This window comes from Saccopteryx leptura, chromosome 1, assembly GCF_036850995.1.
Source record: "Saccopteryx leptura isolate mSacLep1 chromosome 1, mSacLep1_pri_phased_curated, whole genome shotgun sequence".
NCBI classification, from domain to species: domain Eukaryota; kingdom Metazoa; phylum Chordata; class Mammalia; order Chiroptera; family Emballonuridae; genus Saccopteryx; species Saccopteryx leptura.
In genome coordinates, this window is record NC_089503.1 from 273,054,508 (window position 1) to 273,068,564 (window position 14,057).

A 14,057-nucleotide genomic window follows, 5' to 3' on the forward strand; every position below is an offset into this window, starting at 1 on the left:
TGCTCTATCCACTGCGCCACTGCCTGGTCAGGCCTGAGGTGGGTTTTCTGTTTTTGTTTTTGGTAGCATCACACTCTAAAGGGAGTTGATATAAATTTTGTTTTGAAAGCACCTTTCTGGGGATAAAGCCAGAGCTCAGTGGCTTCTTTGCCATGGAAAGGCAAGAGAAAGGGAAGAACTGGTTTTACTGTTTGTGGTTTTGTTTGTTTTGTTTTAAATGAAAGACCAAAACTTTCTATGGCCTAGTGACTTAGCTGAGGCCTTTGGCCCTGCACTGTGCATGGTATTTTATCCATGTGGGGTCCAGGGAAAGAATTTGGCCAAATAGATTGAAGAACACACTTGATTTTAGAATGAGAGTCACTGACGTTTTTGTGTCCTTGCAAATCCAATCACCTTCCCATGCCTAGATTCCCTCCTATTTTATAAGCCAGGCTCTGAAACTGAGGATCTGACTGCCCTCTGACACAGGAAAAACCTGCTGAGGGCTGGAGTGAGGGTTAGGGAGGGAAGAAACACTTGATGTAGTTGTGTGGAATAAACAGTATTTTTCTTTTGTACCGATCTGTTTCTACCTCCTTCTCTTCTCAGGGTGGGGATGTAAGGGAACTCATGTTGGGGGCCAGGAAAGTGTCAGTGAGCTTCCTTTGCTGTCAGAGCTGATAGCCTGGAAAATCCCATTGCAAGAGGGTGAAGGTCAGTGCCCTGGACCTCCACTTCAGAAGACCCTGCCCCTGGCCTTCAGGCCACTACCCTCTCCATGGGGTGCCAGCTCAAAGGCATGTGCCCTTTCTCTTTCAACACCACCTTCCTGGTAACTAGGACCCCAGAATACCTTGCCAAGCCTGCTTTCTGGCCCCTCTTCTCTGGGTCTTGACAAAAGATGTTGATATTCATACTCTTAGATGTTTGTAAGAGACCTGGGTAGACAAAGCTTGGATGTGCAGGCTGGAGTGTCTATACATATAAGACAAAAAGTCCTCTGCAATGTGAGATGAGGCTACAAGGAGGAAGTTAAGGCAGGAGGATGGGGGCCGGGCTGAGGATTATTCTAGCACAGAACTTCAAGGACTTTTAAAAGTTTAAATTTGGCCCTGGCCGGTTGGCTCAGTGGTAGAGCGCCGGCCTGGCGTGCAGAAGTCCCGGGTTCGACTCCCGGCCAGGGCACACAGGAGAAGCGCCCATCTGCTTCTCCACCCCTCCCCCTCTCCTTCCTCTCTGTCTCTCTCTTCCCCTCCCGCAGCCGAGGCTCCATTGGAGCAAAGATGGCCCGGGCGCTGGGGATGGCTCCTTGGCCTCTGCCCCAGGCGCTAGAGTGGCTCTGGTCGCAACAGAGTGATGCCCCGGAGGGGCAGAGCATCGCCCCCTGGTGGGCAGAGCGTCGCCCCTGGTGGGCATGCCGGGTAGATCCCGGTCGGGTGCATGCAGGAGTCTGTCTGACTGTCTCTCCCCGTTTCCAGCTTCAGAAAAAAAAAAAAAAAATGTTTAAATTCAAGCCTGGCCTTCCAGGTCATTATGAAGGTATGCTTATCATTATAGGCTGCTAGATCATTCACAATTAGCTTGGTTTATACTGTGTGTGTGTGTGTGTGTGTGTGTGTGTGACAGAGACAGAGACAAGGAGACAGAGAGAAGGACAGATAGGGACAGACAGGCAGAAAGGAGAGAGATGAAAAGCATCAATTCTTTGTTGCAGCACTTTAGTTCATTGATTGCTTTCTCATATGTGCCTTGAACAGGGAGGGGGGGCTACAGCAGAGCTAGTGACCTCTTGCTCAAGCCAACAACCATGAGGTCATGTCTATGATCCCACGCTCAAGCCAGCAACCCCATGAGCAAGTTGGTGAGCCCACACTCAAGCCAGATGAGCCTGTGCTGAAGCTGGTAACCTCGGGGTTTCGAACCTGGGTCCTCTGCATCCCAGTCCGATGCTCTATCCACTGCACCACCACCTGGTCAGGCTATACTTTATAAAATCTAGATATATGGTATGTGTATCTTCATTTGTGTTCTTCCTCAGGCTGGCAAATGTGAGGGATAGAATGAATCTTGAACCTATAGCTGGTAGAGCACAGCTGTAATAAGGGTCTCTCTTTGCTTGTCCACTTCCTAGGAGTAGGGTTTATGCCATGCTTGTCTGCAGCCTTCCCTTTTCCACCCTCCACATACCTGTTACTGATGAGGTTTGGGCTACAAAATCTAAATTGGTGAAAGCAAGGCATCATCTTTGATTTTACCCAACCAGGATTTCTGAGCCAGGCACTGTGCTAGGTTTGACTTCATGCTCCACCACCCCACCTCCACCTTAGGCACATTAGATGTCTAATATTCTGTTATAAGGTTAGAACCAGAAGAGGTTTACAGCACTGTGAAATAATGGGACAAAAAATTAAATAGAAGCCCACACTTACTTCTGAATAGATCTCACAGCCCTAATACTAGCTGTCCACACTAGGCAGTGGCTCCTCAGTACCAAGACCAGGTGCACACAGTATGTGCTTGGTAAATTTCAGAGAGATGACTGAATGTATCTCTTATCCTTTAAATAAGAGGTTCTTCAAGGAAATAATAGGAGCTGAGACACTGACTTCAGGCTACTTGGGGAAAGCAGATAGAATTCTGCTTAGCTATGCAGGGTTTAGACTGTGATATGTGGAATTGAATCGAATCTGGGTAGCAGTTGGCCCTGACTGGAAAGAGACAGATTCCATCAGAAGAGTCAGTGGAAGCTGATATCTCTGGCCCAGACTAGTTGAGTGTGGTTCCAGGCACTTAACCCAGAAAGATTTTAAAGAAAGCGAGGTGGGGGTCTGACCAGGCGGTGGCACAGTGGATAAGAGCGTCGGACTGGGATGCGGAAGACCCAGGTTCGAGACCCCGAGGTCGCCAGCTTGAGTGCGGGCTCATCTGGTTTGAGAAAAAGCTCACCAGCTTGAGCCCAAGGTCGCTGGCTCGGGCAAGGGGTTACTCAGTCTGCTGAAGGCCCACGGTCAAGGCACATATGAGAAAGCAATCAATGAACAACTAAGGTGTTGGAACATGCAACAAAAAACTAATGATTGATGCTTCTCATCTCTCCGTTCCTGTCTGTCTGACTCATTCTCTGTAAAAAAAAAAAAAAAAAAAAAAAAAAAAGGCGAGGTGAGTTTGTGGACAAACTGTAGTTTCTATTCCCAGGTATATCTAGGATCTTCTTTTGGGTTCCTGGACCCAATTCCAGAGTGTGTGTATGTATGTGCACGGGTGTGCGCTTTCCCACACCAACAAGCAATTCTCAGACACCAGCAGGGTGTCCAATAATTTAACTCAATTCTGACACTCTCTACCTGGAGATAGCATCAGATTCCACAGATAAATGTCTGAGTTCCACAAGACCACCTTCCACTTCAGATATCAATTGAGGGTCCATATTATTTCCAGTGCTTTTTACCAACCTACTGCAACTGGAGGCTCCAACTACCTCCTCCAACTCAGGATGCCAATTCTAAGTTCAGATTGTTACCTGTGCTTCTGACCAACTGACTATAAATCAGAGGTTCCCACAACCCCCTTCTTGCATTTGATTAATTTGCTAGAACTGCTCACAAAACTTAAGAAAACCATTTACTCTCTAGATTGCCAGTTTCTTACAAAGGATACTAGGATATGAACAACAGCAAAATTTAGACATACATAGGGTAAGGTCCTGAACAAAGGGGCTCTGTCCTCATGGAGCTTGGGGGCCTGGCATGATGCCTCTAGCAATGTTCTGGTTCTCCAACCCGGAAGCTCTCCAAACACTTCTTTTTGAGTTTTTATGGGGGTTATATAGGTAATATTTTTCTGCATATGAGAAAACATACATTGTTCAATATTCCTTTATGGGCTCAGTTTTCTCAAAATTCAATATTCTCACCTGCACAAGCTTCAAACTCGTCTCTAAAGAGAATAGGTAGGAAGCAGATCTTTTTTAGGTCAAAACTACCCACAGGGACAGAGTACCATGATGGTTGGATGCCTAGACTTTGAGGTTAGTCAGTCAGGCTTTAACACTCAAGTTGGATGACCCTGACTGAACAAGCCAAGTAATTTTTCTAAGCCTCAGTTTCCTTATCTATGAAAGTAACCTAGTAATGGTACTTTCCTTAAGGTGTGATGCAGAATGCACCTAGGTAAGCCTTGGAACTTCGGAATGAGTCAGTAAATATGAAACTGTTGTTATTATTAGCTACTATTTGCCCTATATCTGTGTGGTTCCTAGGAACTGGTACCACCAGCAGGGAGGCATTGAGGCAGATAAAGTCTAGCTAAGAGAACCAGGGACCAGGACTGTAGTTTCTGTATCAGCTTCTCACTTGTATAATGTCTGTTATATATTCAAGAATATTTTTTCTGTGTGTGTGACAGAGACAGAGACAGAGAGAGGGACAGATAGGGACAGTCAGAAAGGAAGGGAGAGAGATGAAAAGCATCCATTCTTCGTTGCAGCACCTTAGTTGTTCACTGATTGCTTTCTTATATGTGCCTTGGTGGGAGGGGGGCACAGCAGAACAAGTGATCCCTTGCTCAAGCCAGTGACCTTTGGGCTCAAGTCAGCAACCATGGGGTCATGTCTATGATTCTATGCTCAAGCCAGTGACCCCACGCTCAAGCCAGCAACCTCAGGGTTTCGAACCTGGGTCCTCCGCATCCCAGTCTGACACGTTATCCACTGTGCCGCCTCCTCGTCAGGCAAGAATACTTTTTTTTGTATATTATGAAGCATAATGATGAAACAATCACCCCTGAACTTACCATTTATCTTAACTATTACCACTACTGAAGCTACTTTTGAGTTCTTTCCCTAGCCCACTCTCCTGCCTTTTTTAAAAAAAGATTTTATTTATTGATTTTACAGAGAGAAATGGGGGGGGGGAATGAGAAGTATCAACTCATAGCTTCATTTTAGCTGTTCATTGATTGCTTGTTGTATGTGCCTTGACTAGGCAAGCCTGGGGTTTCAAACCGGTGATCTCAGCATTCCAGGTCAATGCTCTATGCACTGTGCCATCACAGGTCAGGCTCCCCTGCCTTTCTTTAATATGACCATTTAGAGTTGTGTTTATATGTATTTTAAAAGAATGTATATTTCCCTGAATGATAGATTGCTTAATTTTGCTGGGTTTTGGTCTTTATAAAGTGATATTACACTGTATGAGGACTTCTGTACATGCCCCCCCCACTTCTGGCCCGTATTTTAGAATGGATTTATTCATGTGTCTTGCTGCTATGAAAACAAAACAAAAACTTCTGAGGATTAAATAAGAATATATATTGTCTGACCCGTGGTGGTACAGTAGATAACACATCAAACCGGGATGCTGAGGTTGCTGGTTCAAAACCCTAAGGTCACTGGCTCTGAGAGCAAGCACATCAGCATGGGGTTGCTAGCTTGAGTGGGAGAAATGTCTACATGATCCCAAAGCTCACTAGCTTGAGCCCAACGGTTGCTGACATGAAAAACCCAAGGTTACTGGTTTGAACAAGGGACACTAGCATGGCCCTGGTCACCCAGCTTGAGTGTTAAAGCCTGACTGAGTAACCTTGAAGTCATAAAGGATTATTAGACAATGGCATGGATGAGAAGCTCAATGTACAATTAAAGTGGAAACAACTATGATGCTTCTTACCCTCTCTCGCCCTTCCTGTCTCTATTTCTCACTCTCAAAATTATATATATATGTTAAAGTACTATTAACACCATAACACATCATACAAAGTAATTTAATGTTTTTAAGTAGGTTAACAATAGTGACCTAATCTTTTTTTTTTTTTTTTTTAACAGAGACCGAGAGAGAGTCAGAGAGAGGGATAGACAGGAATGGAGAGAGATGAGAAGCATCAATCATAGTTTTTTGTTGCGACACCTTAGTTGTTCATTGATTGCTTTCTCATATGTGCCTTGACCGCGGGCCTTCAGCAGACCAAGTAACCCTTGCTTGAGCCAGCGACCTTGGGTCCAAGATGGTGAGCTTTGCTCAAACCAGATGAGCCCGTGCTCAAGCTGGCGACCTCGGGGTCTTGAACCTGGGTCTTCTGCATCCCAGTCCGATGCTCTATCCACTGCACCACCGCCTGGTCAGGCTACTGACCTAATCTTAACAGAGAGGTGGAAATTGGCTAATGGGAGACTGAAGTTAATACTTAATGGATAATTATTATTTAGTAATAATTATTGGCATCTTGGTATTTAATTTAATCCTCATAATTTTAAAAGGATGAATTATTTTCATTAATTTATGAATTAAAATACTAAAGCTCATAAAGAGAAAGTTACTTGCTCAAGATTATGTATTTAGTGATGGAGTTGTTTTTCAAAGAAGGCATAGTTATACCTAATAGATATGTTTTAAAATACTCTGCCTGAATACAAAAGTTTTTTATTATGACATCTCTCTTTTGGTCTCTGAGCCCAGGACCCATTCCTTTACCCACAGGCACGTGTTTTGAGATAAACTGGCTCAAGGGAAGAAACTATGGCCTGAAGAGATGCTGAATGTCACAGGAAAGAACCAAAACTTGGATGCCAGAGCTCATTAAAGTAAGAAGATGAGTAAGCCTACAGCCCTCATAAAAAGAAGCCAGTGGCTGCCTGACCAGGTGGTGGTGCAGTGGATAGAGCACTGACCTGGGATGCTGAGGACCCGGGCTCAAAACCCCAAGGTTGTCGGCTTGAGTGCAGGCTCAACCAGCTTGAGCACAGGTTCACCAGCTTGAGCATGGGATTATAAACAGGACCCCACGGTCACTGGCTTGAGCCCATAGGTCGCTGATTTGAAGTCTAAGGTTGCTGGCTTAAGCAAGGTGTCACTGGCTTGGCTGGAGCACCACCACCCTTCATCAAGGCATATATGAGAAGCAATCAATGAACTAAAGTGCCACAACTATGAGTTGATGCTTCTCATCCCTCTTCCTTCCTTTCTCTCTTGCTAAACAACAACAACAACAAACAAAAATGCCAGTGGCTGAAACTGGGGCATGCTGTCAACTTCATGTCAACCACTTTCCTCTCATTCTTTCCTTTTGTAATTCAATAAGCATTTTTATTTTAGAAAAGTCCTATTGAATATAGGAACTATACTAGAAGATATTTAGAACACAAACCTATAAAAGCATATTCTCTATTCCTTAGGAGGTCATGGTCAAGTGAAAAAGGCTGATATATACAAAATATTAATTCAAGGCAGAGTATAAAAATTCAATAATGGAATACAACAATGAACCAATACTTTCACACTGTGCCTCTGTCTTGTGAAAATGTCAGGATCTGAAGCTGGCACATCAATTTAGCTCTGGCCAATTTAAACCCTTAGCCTTATTGATAAGATGAGGGTCACAATACTTACTTTTAGAATTATAATTCTAGTTACAAGATTGTTTTGAGGATTACTGATAAGGTAACAAAGTGCCCTGTATATAGATGATGCTCAGGCCTGCCTGTGGTGGTGCAGGGGAAAGCGTCGACTTGGAACGCTGAAGTCGCTGGTTCGAAGCCCTGGGCTTGCACATATGGTCAAGGCACATATGGAAGTTGATGCTTCCTGCTCCTCCCCCTACTCTTCTCTCTCCTCTCTCTCTTCTCTAAAATGAACAAATAAAAAATAATTAAAATAAATAAAAATAAAATAAAATAGATGACGCTCAATAAACAATGGACATCAAATGCTGAGGTCGCCGGTTCAAAACCCTGGGCTTGCCTGGTCAAGGAACATATGGGAGTTGATGCTTCCAGCTCCTCCCTACCTTCTCTCTCTGCCTCTCTCTCCTCTCTCTCCCCCTCTCTGCCTCTCTCTCTCCCTTTCTCTCTCCTCTCTAAAAAAAAAAAAAAAAATGAATAATAAAAAAAAATAAACAATGGACATCATTATTTAAACCTCAAAGGAGGAAGGTGGAGCAGATACGGTTATCTCCTCATTTCAAATGAGGAAGTTAAATCTCAGTGAGAGTAAGTAATTATTCTTAAGCTACTAAACTAGTTAAGTGAAGATGTCAGCCCAATTCCTGATCGTTAGGCCACTATTTTGGCCCTGGCAGGTGGCTCAGTGGTAGAGGATCAGCTCTGCCTATGTACAGTGTCCGTAAAGTCATGGTGCACTTTTTTTTTTTTTTTCATTTTTCTGAAGCTGGAAACAGGGAGAGACAGTCAGACAGACTCCCGCATGCGCCCGACCGGGATCCACCCGGCACACCCACCAGGGGCGATGCTCTGCCCACCCTGGGCGTCGCCATGTTGCGACCAGAGCCACTCTAGCACCTGAGGCAGAGGCCACAGAGCCATCCCCAGCGCCCGGGCCATCTTTGCTCCAATGGAGCCTTGGCTGCGGGAGGGGAAGAGAGAAACAGAGAGGAAAGCACGGCGGAGGGGTGGAGAAGCAAATGGGCACTTCTCCTGTGTGCCCTGGCCGGTAATCGAACCCGGGTCCTCCGCACGCTAGGCCGACGCTCTACCGCTGAGCCAACCGGCCAGGGCGTCATGGTGCACTTTTGATCAGTCACAGGAAAGCAACAAAAGACGATAGAAATGTGAAATCTGCACCAAATAAAAGGAAAACTCCCAGTTTAATACCTATTCAGTGCAGTTCAATGTGGGCTCATGCACAGATTTTTTAGGGCTCCTTAGGTAGCTAGCTATCCCGTATAGCCTCTACAGCAGGGGTCTCAAACTCAACTCAGCATGTGGGCCACAGAGCAAGATCACAGCCGTTTGGTGGCCGCACTAGGTCTACAAAAGGCAACTGTTACGCAACACTTTTCTCACTGCAGTTGAAAACAAAAAAAAAATCAGTACAACAAGCACAATCATACATGCAGTTTACTCAGTGTCACAAAACGACCAGAAACTGTAGTTCGCATCACAACTGCTGTTAACTAAGCTATTATCTAGCTAGGATGCTAGAGAAATGAAAAATACAAGTAGGCCCCTAGGCTTACTTAATTTTATCCAAAATATTTTGAACTTCGTGGATTAGTCTGCGGGCCGCACAAAATTGTCTGGCGGGCCGCATGTGGCCCGCGGGCCGCGAGTTTGAGACCCCTGCTCTACAGACTTGTCACTGACTGATGGCCTACCAGAACGGGGTTTCTCCACCAAACTGCCGGTTTCCTTCAACTGCTTACCCCACCAAGTAATGTTATTCCTATGTGGTGGCGCTTCATTATAAATGCACCAATATTCACGTTGCACTTTGGTCATGGATTCGAATTTAGCGAGCCACAGAACACACTGAACTTTCCTCTGAACCATCCACATCTTTACTGGCATGGCCGTGGGCTGCTCTGCTGTATACACAGTGTTACATCATCATCTGCACATGCGCACATGCTGCCACATCATCCTAAAGAAACTGGGAGTGTTTTCCTTTTATTTGGTGCAAATTTCACATTTCTATCATCTTTTGTTGCTTTCTGGTCAAAAGTGCACCATGACATTACGACACACTGCACATCCCAGGTTACAACATTTCGGGTTAGGGCACACAAGAAAAGCGACCATTTGCTTCTCCCCCTTCTTTTTCTCTTCCCCTCCAGCAGCCAGTGGCTCATAGAACATGGCCAGGGTGGGGAGTGGTGGGGTGTGTGTGTGCTTGCTGAGGTTGGTCCCAGCTGGTCAGCCTCAAGTGCTAAAAATAGCTCAGTACAGGAGCATTGGCCTCAGGTGGGGTTGCTGGGTGCATCCTGGTCAGGGCACATGTGGGAGTATTCCTAACTATCGCCCCCCCCCTCACCTACAAACAACAACAACAACTCACTTTCACTTATCTTATGCTTTCCTGTTCAAATGCATTAGGAAGAATGCGGAAGGGAAGGGGGACTTAGGCAGTCTTGACCCCCAGAGAGGTGATCTGAAGGAGAGGATTACAGAGAAAACAGTCAAGAGTCCTCCAGGGTAGGGTCTGGGTTCCAGAAGACTAGAGCGAGGACTCCACGCAGGCCTTAGAGGGCCGACTAGGTACCTAGCAGACGCGAGAACTCAGGTAGTACCGGCAGAGACGTAGAAAGCGAGACACCTGACCTCCACTACGTGCGATCCAGATCATCCAGCCCACTTTGGGGCGGGAAGCCGTGGAGTATCTGACCTATTATCACTGCCTAGGCTGACGAAGTCTCTTTCTCATTGGTGAGTATTTGGGTGACGTCATGTTTGCCGGACAAGCAAAGGAAAAGGGCGCCATGATTGGCTGGCGTTGGCGGTGGTCAGCGAAGGATTTTGGAGAGACTGGGTTTCACATCAGTGCTGGACTTTCCCCTTACATGTTTTGGGGCCGTTTGGGGGCTGCAGAGGTCAGAAAGTCGGCTGGGCGGAAACCTGGATTTGGTTCTAAGAGCCTGGGGTTGACCGGAAGTGATCTTGGGGTTGACCGGAAGCGAGGTCTGGAGGGGAAAGGGAGAGCGGGTCCGGGAGGGAGGGGGTTATTACTAGTAGTAGTGGGCGGAGAAAAGGTGCGAAAGCGACCTGTGAGCGCCGAGTGGGCAGTGGGTCGCCGCTGCTGGTCTGTTGGGGAAGCAGCGAGTGACCACCTCGAAAGGGGACAGAGCAGAGAGTGGGAGTGTGGGGATACAGGGGTGACTCTGGGCAGTCTGGAATAATTAAGCAAAAGAGCCCTCGCGCGGCTCCAGAGAGCTGGGAGGGAGGGATTTTGGAAGTCGGGCAGCCCAAAACAGGGCCTAGGGTACGGGACATTAGTGAGGGTCGGGCTTGGGGGTGGCTGCCGGGTACTGCGAGGGAGATCTTGGTTTGAAGTTTCCTACAGTCCTTGCCCCGTTGGGTAGAATCAAACTATTCACCTCTGTGCAAGAAACTGTGTCTCCTGGGGCAAGGAAGGAACCAGGATGGCTTGGGCTCTGAAGCTGCCTCTGGCCGATGAAGTGATTGAATCCGGGCTGGTGCAGGACTTTGATGCTAGTCTGTCCGGGATCGGCCAGGAACTGGGTGCTGGTGCCTATAGCATGAGGTGAGTGAGATTTTCCCAGACCTTGCACCTTCTGAATAACAAAGGCAGGATAGAAAATAGCGGTGGTGTTCGTGGAGGGTAGTGTAATGCAGAGTTAGAGTCTGCGTTAGGGAAAAGGGACTTGTTTCTTTCGTTGCTTTTAGTTGTGAGTATTGTGGAAGAAATGGAACAAGAGATTGTAGGCAGTGTCAGTAGGAGTAAGAGTGTCTGCAGGGTCAGTAGGAGAAGGAAGAAGGGCTCTCGATAAATGTTGAGAAGCTGTTGTGCCAGTGTGAGAGACTTGGCGATTGATGGTCTGATAGTGTGTGTGTGTGGGTTGTACTGGACTTATATGAAGAGGAGGCCACATTGAGCACGTGATGGATGTCTATGGAGCTAGGGAGTTGGAAGTTGGGTCTTAATGATGAATACTGGTTGACTGTTGGAAGGAAATGTGAGACCTCGGTGAAGAAGTCCACACATCTGTATCTTAGACTGCTTTTAAGGGACTTCTGAAACATAGCTGTGAAATGAAAAAGTGTCAAAGACAACTTTTAGATTTTTCTAGACCTTTATGTATCAAGTCAAATGTTGATAAGAAATAAAAGTACTCTTTGAAAGCAATATTACTTTTTCATGTAACTTATTTGCATACATTTGCTACTTCATTTCTCTAACATAGTTTGTTTCATTTATATGATATGCAAAAACAATGTCTGGAAATGTTGAAACATCTGCATTTTAGGATTAGATAGAATACAATAGGGTTTCCAAATGCATTATAAGGCTTAATCTAAATGAGTAAGTCAAGAGAGACTTTATTTGTATTGAATTTATTGAGGTGACATTGGTTAATAAAATTAAATAGGTTTCAGGTGTACATTTTTATAATACATCATTTGTATATTGTGTATTTACCACCCTAAGTCAAGTCTCCTTCCATTATCATTAAATCCTCTTTACCCTCTCCTATCTCTTGCCAAACCCTTTTCCATTTGGTAATCACCATGCTGTAGTCTGTCTGATGTTTTTTTTTGGTTTGTTTTTTGCTTAATCCTTTCACCTTTTTCACGAACCTTCTAATCCCCTCCCCTCAAAAGAGAGTTAAGATTTAACACTTTATTTGGGTTTATGGGTTTATAGAGGAAAGATGCTTTTTATGAGAAAAGTGGAGAAACTTTGCATTCTGATAGTGAAATCCTTTGAGGGTTACATAATGTAAACTTTCTTTCTTTATCCTTATGAAATCAAAATGGACTTTCCTCACTAAAGTAAAAAAATTATGTTAGAATTTAGTAAATACTTCACCTTTAGGAATCTTTGTTTACAGAATAATAAAGGCTATCCATGTGTATACATTTTTGTGATCTTTCAAGGAAATTTGAGTTCTATCATGCAATACTCTTGAGAAATTTAACTCTAGTTTTGCCTGTTCTTGTTCACCTAAGTCTGACCATAAAAATAGAGATTAACTTGGTCTGAAAGTAAATAAGTGGACCCTGAGCTTGCATGTCAGTGTCTGACATTATATTTGACAATTTATACTAGTGTTCATGTGAAGATTACCACAGCAAAAGTTTGGTTTGTCTAGGTTCTTAGAGTTTAGGATAGAGATAATTAAACATAACTGTACTTGTTATAAATATAGTTAACATTGTCAACAGACATTTGCGCATCCACTATGTACTCTCTCTACTACATGACCTTACATTGATGAGTACTTTCTTTGTCATACCCTGAGTGGTCTTCACAGGTGTTAGTAAGAATGACTTGCATATTTATACATTTAGAATATTTTTCCAACATCAAATCCACAAGTTTTCAAGCATCAGTTTATGTTTTCCCAAGAGCACAATGTCCTAATATTTTTCTTCTCTTTTTTCACTTTTTTTTTTTTATTTTTTTTATTTTTCTGAAGCTAGAAACGGGGAGAGACAGTCAGACAGACTCCCGCATGCGCCCGACCAGGATCCACCCGGCACGCCCACCAGGGGCGATGCTCTGCCCATCAGGGGGCGATGCTCTGCCGCAATCAGAGCCATTCTAGCGCCTGAACAGAGGCCACAGAACCATCCTCAGCGCCCGGGCCATCTTTGCTCCAATGGAGCCTCGGCTGCGGGAGGGGAAGAGAGAGACAGAGAGGAAGGAGAGGGGGAGGGGTGCAGAAGCAGACTAGCGCTTCTTCTGTGTGCCCTGGCCGGGAATCGAACCCGGGACTTCTGCACGCCAGGCCAACGCTCTACCACTGAGCCAACCAGCCAGGGCCTCTTTTTTCACTTTTTTAAATGCATTTTACTCTTGTCACTGTTCTCTTGGCTCTTGCATACATTTCATTTCTTTTTTTTTTTTTTTGAGTGAGACTGGGGAAGAGAGAGACAGGAACACAGAAACATTGAGCTGCTCCTGTATGTACTCTTACCAGGGAATTTAACCAAAAACCTCCATGATCTGGGACGGTGCTCTCCAACTGAGCCATCTGGCCAGGACTTAACTTTCATTGATTTTTAGAAAGACAGAGAGAGGAAGGGAGAGAGAGGGGAAGGGAAAGGGAAGCATTCATTTTTTTGTTCCACTCAGTTATACATTCCTTGGTTGCTTCCCGTTGTTTGCCCTGACCATGGATTGAACCTGCAGCCTTGTTGTTTCAGGATTATGCTCTTAACCAACTGAGCTAACCGGCCAGGGCCTTTAATCTGATTTTTTAAAACAAGTTCTTAGATTTTATTTTAGTGAGAGAGAGAGAGAGATGGATGGACAGACAGGAAGAGAGAGAAATAAGAAAAATCAACTTGTAGTTGCAGCATTTTAGTTCTCATTGATTACTTCTCATGTGTGCCTTGACAGGGGGAGGGTGACTCAAGTCAAGCCAGTAAGCCTTGCTCAAGCCAGCAACCTTGGGTGCAAGCCAGCCACCATGGGAACGTGTGGATGATTCCATGTTCAAGCCGGCGACCCTGTGTTCAAGCTGGTGAGCCTCCACTCAAGCTGGCAACTTCAGGGTTTCAAACCCAGGACCTCACTGTCCCGGGTCGATTCTCTATCCACTGTGCCACCACTGTTCAGGCTTATATGATTTTGATGCAGGTAGTCCAGGGACCATATTTCGAG

At 45.1% G+C, this 14,057-nt stretch overlaps 1 protein-coding gene across 3 annotated transcripts in view; it reads left to right on the plus strand.

Annotated features, from left to right (window-relative positions):
* The first annotated feature begins 10,182 nt into the window (after positions 1-10,182).
* Positions 10,183-14,057, plus strand: part of TFCP2 (transcription factor CP2) — a 75,819-nt gene continuing 71,944 nt past the window's right edge. The window contains exons 1-2 of one of the 3 annotated variants that reach the window (XM_066353967.1): positions 10,183-10,387; positions 10,789-10,970. In XM_066353967.1, the coding sequence (XP_066210064.1) occupies positions 10,849-10,970 (122 nt within the window). In that variant the 5' untranslated portion in view covers positions 10,183-10,387; positions 10,789-10,848. The remainder of the gene's footprint in view (positions 10,388-10,788; positions 10,971-14,057) is intronic. The other 2 variants (XM_066353959.1, XM_066353948.1) reach the window with 2 other exon arrangements.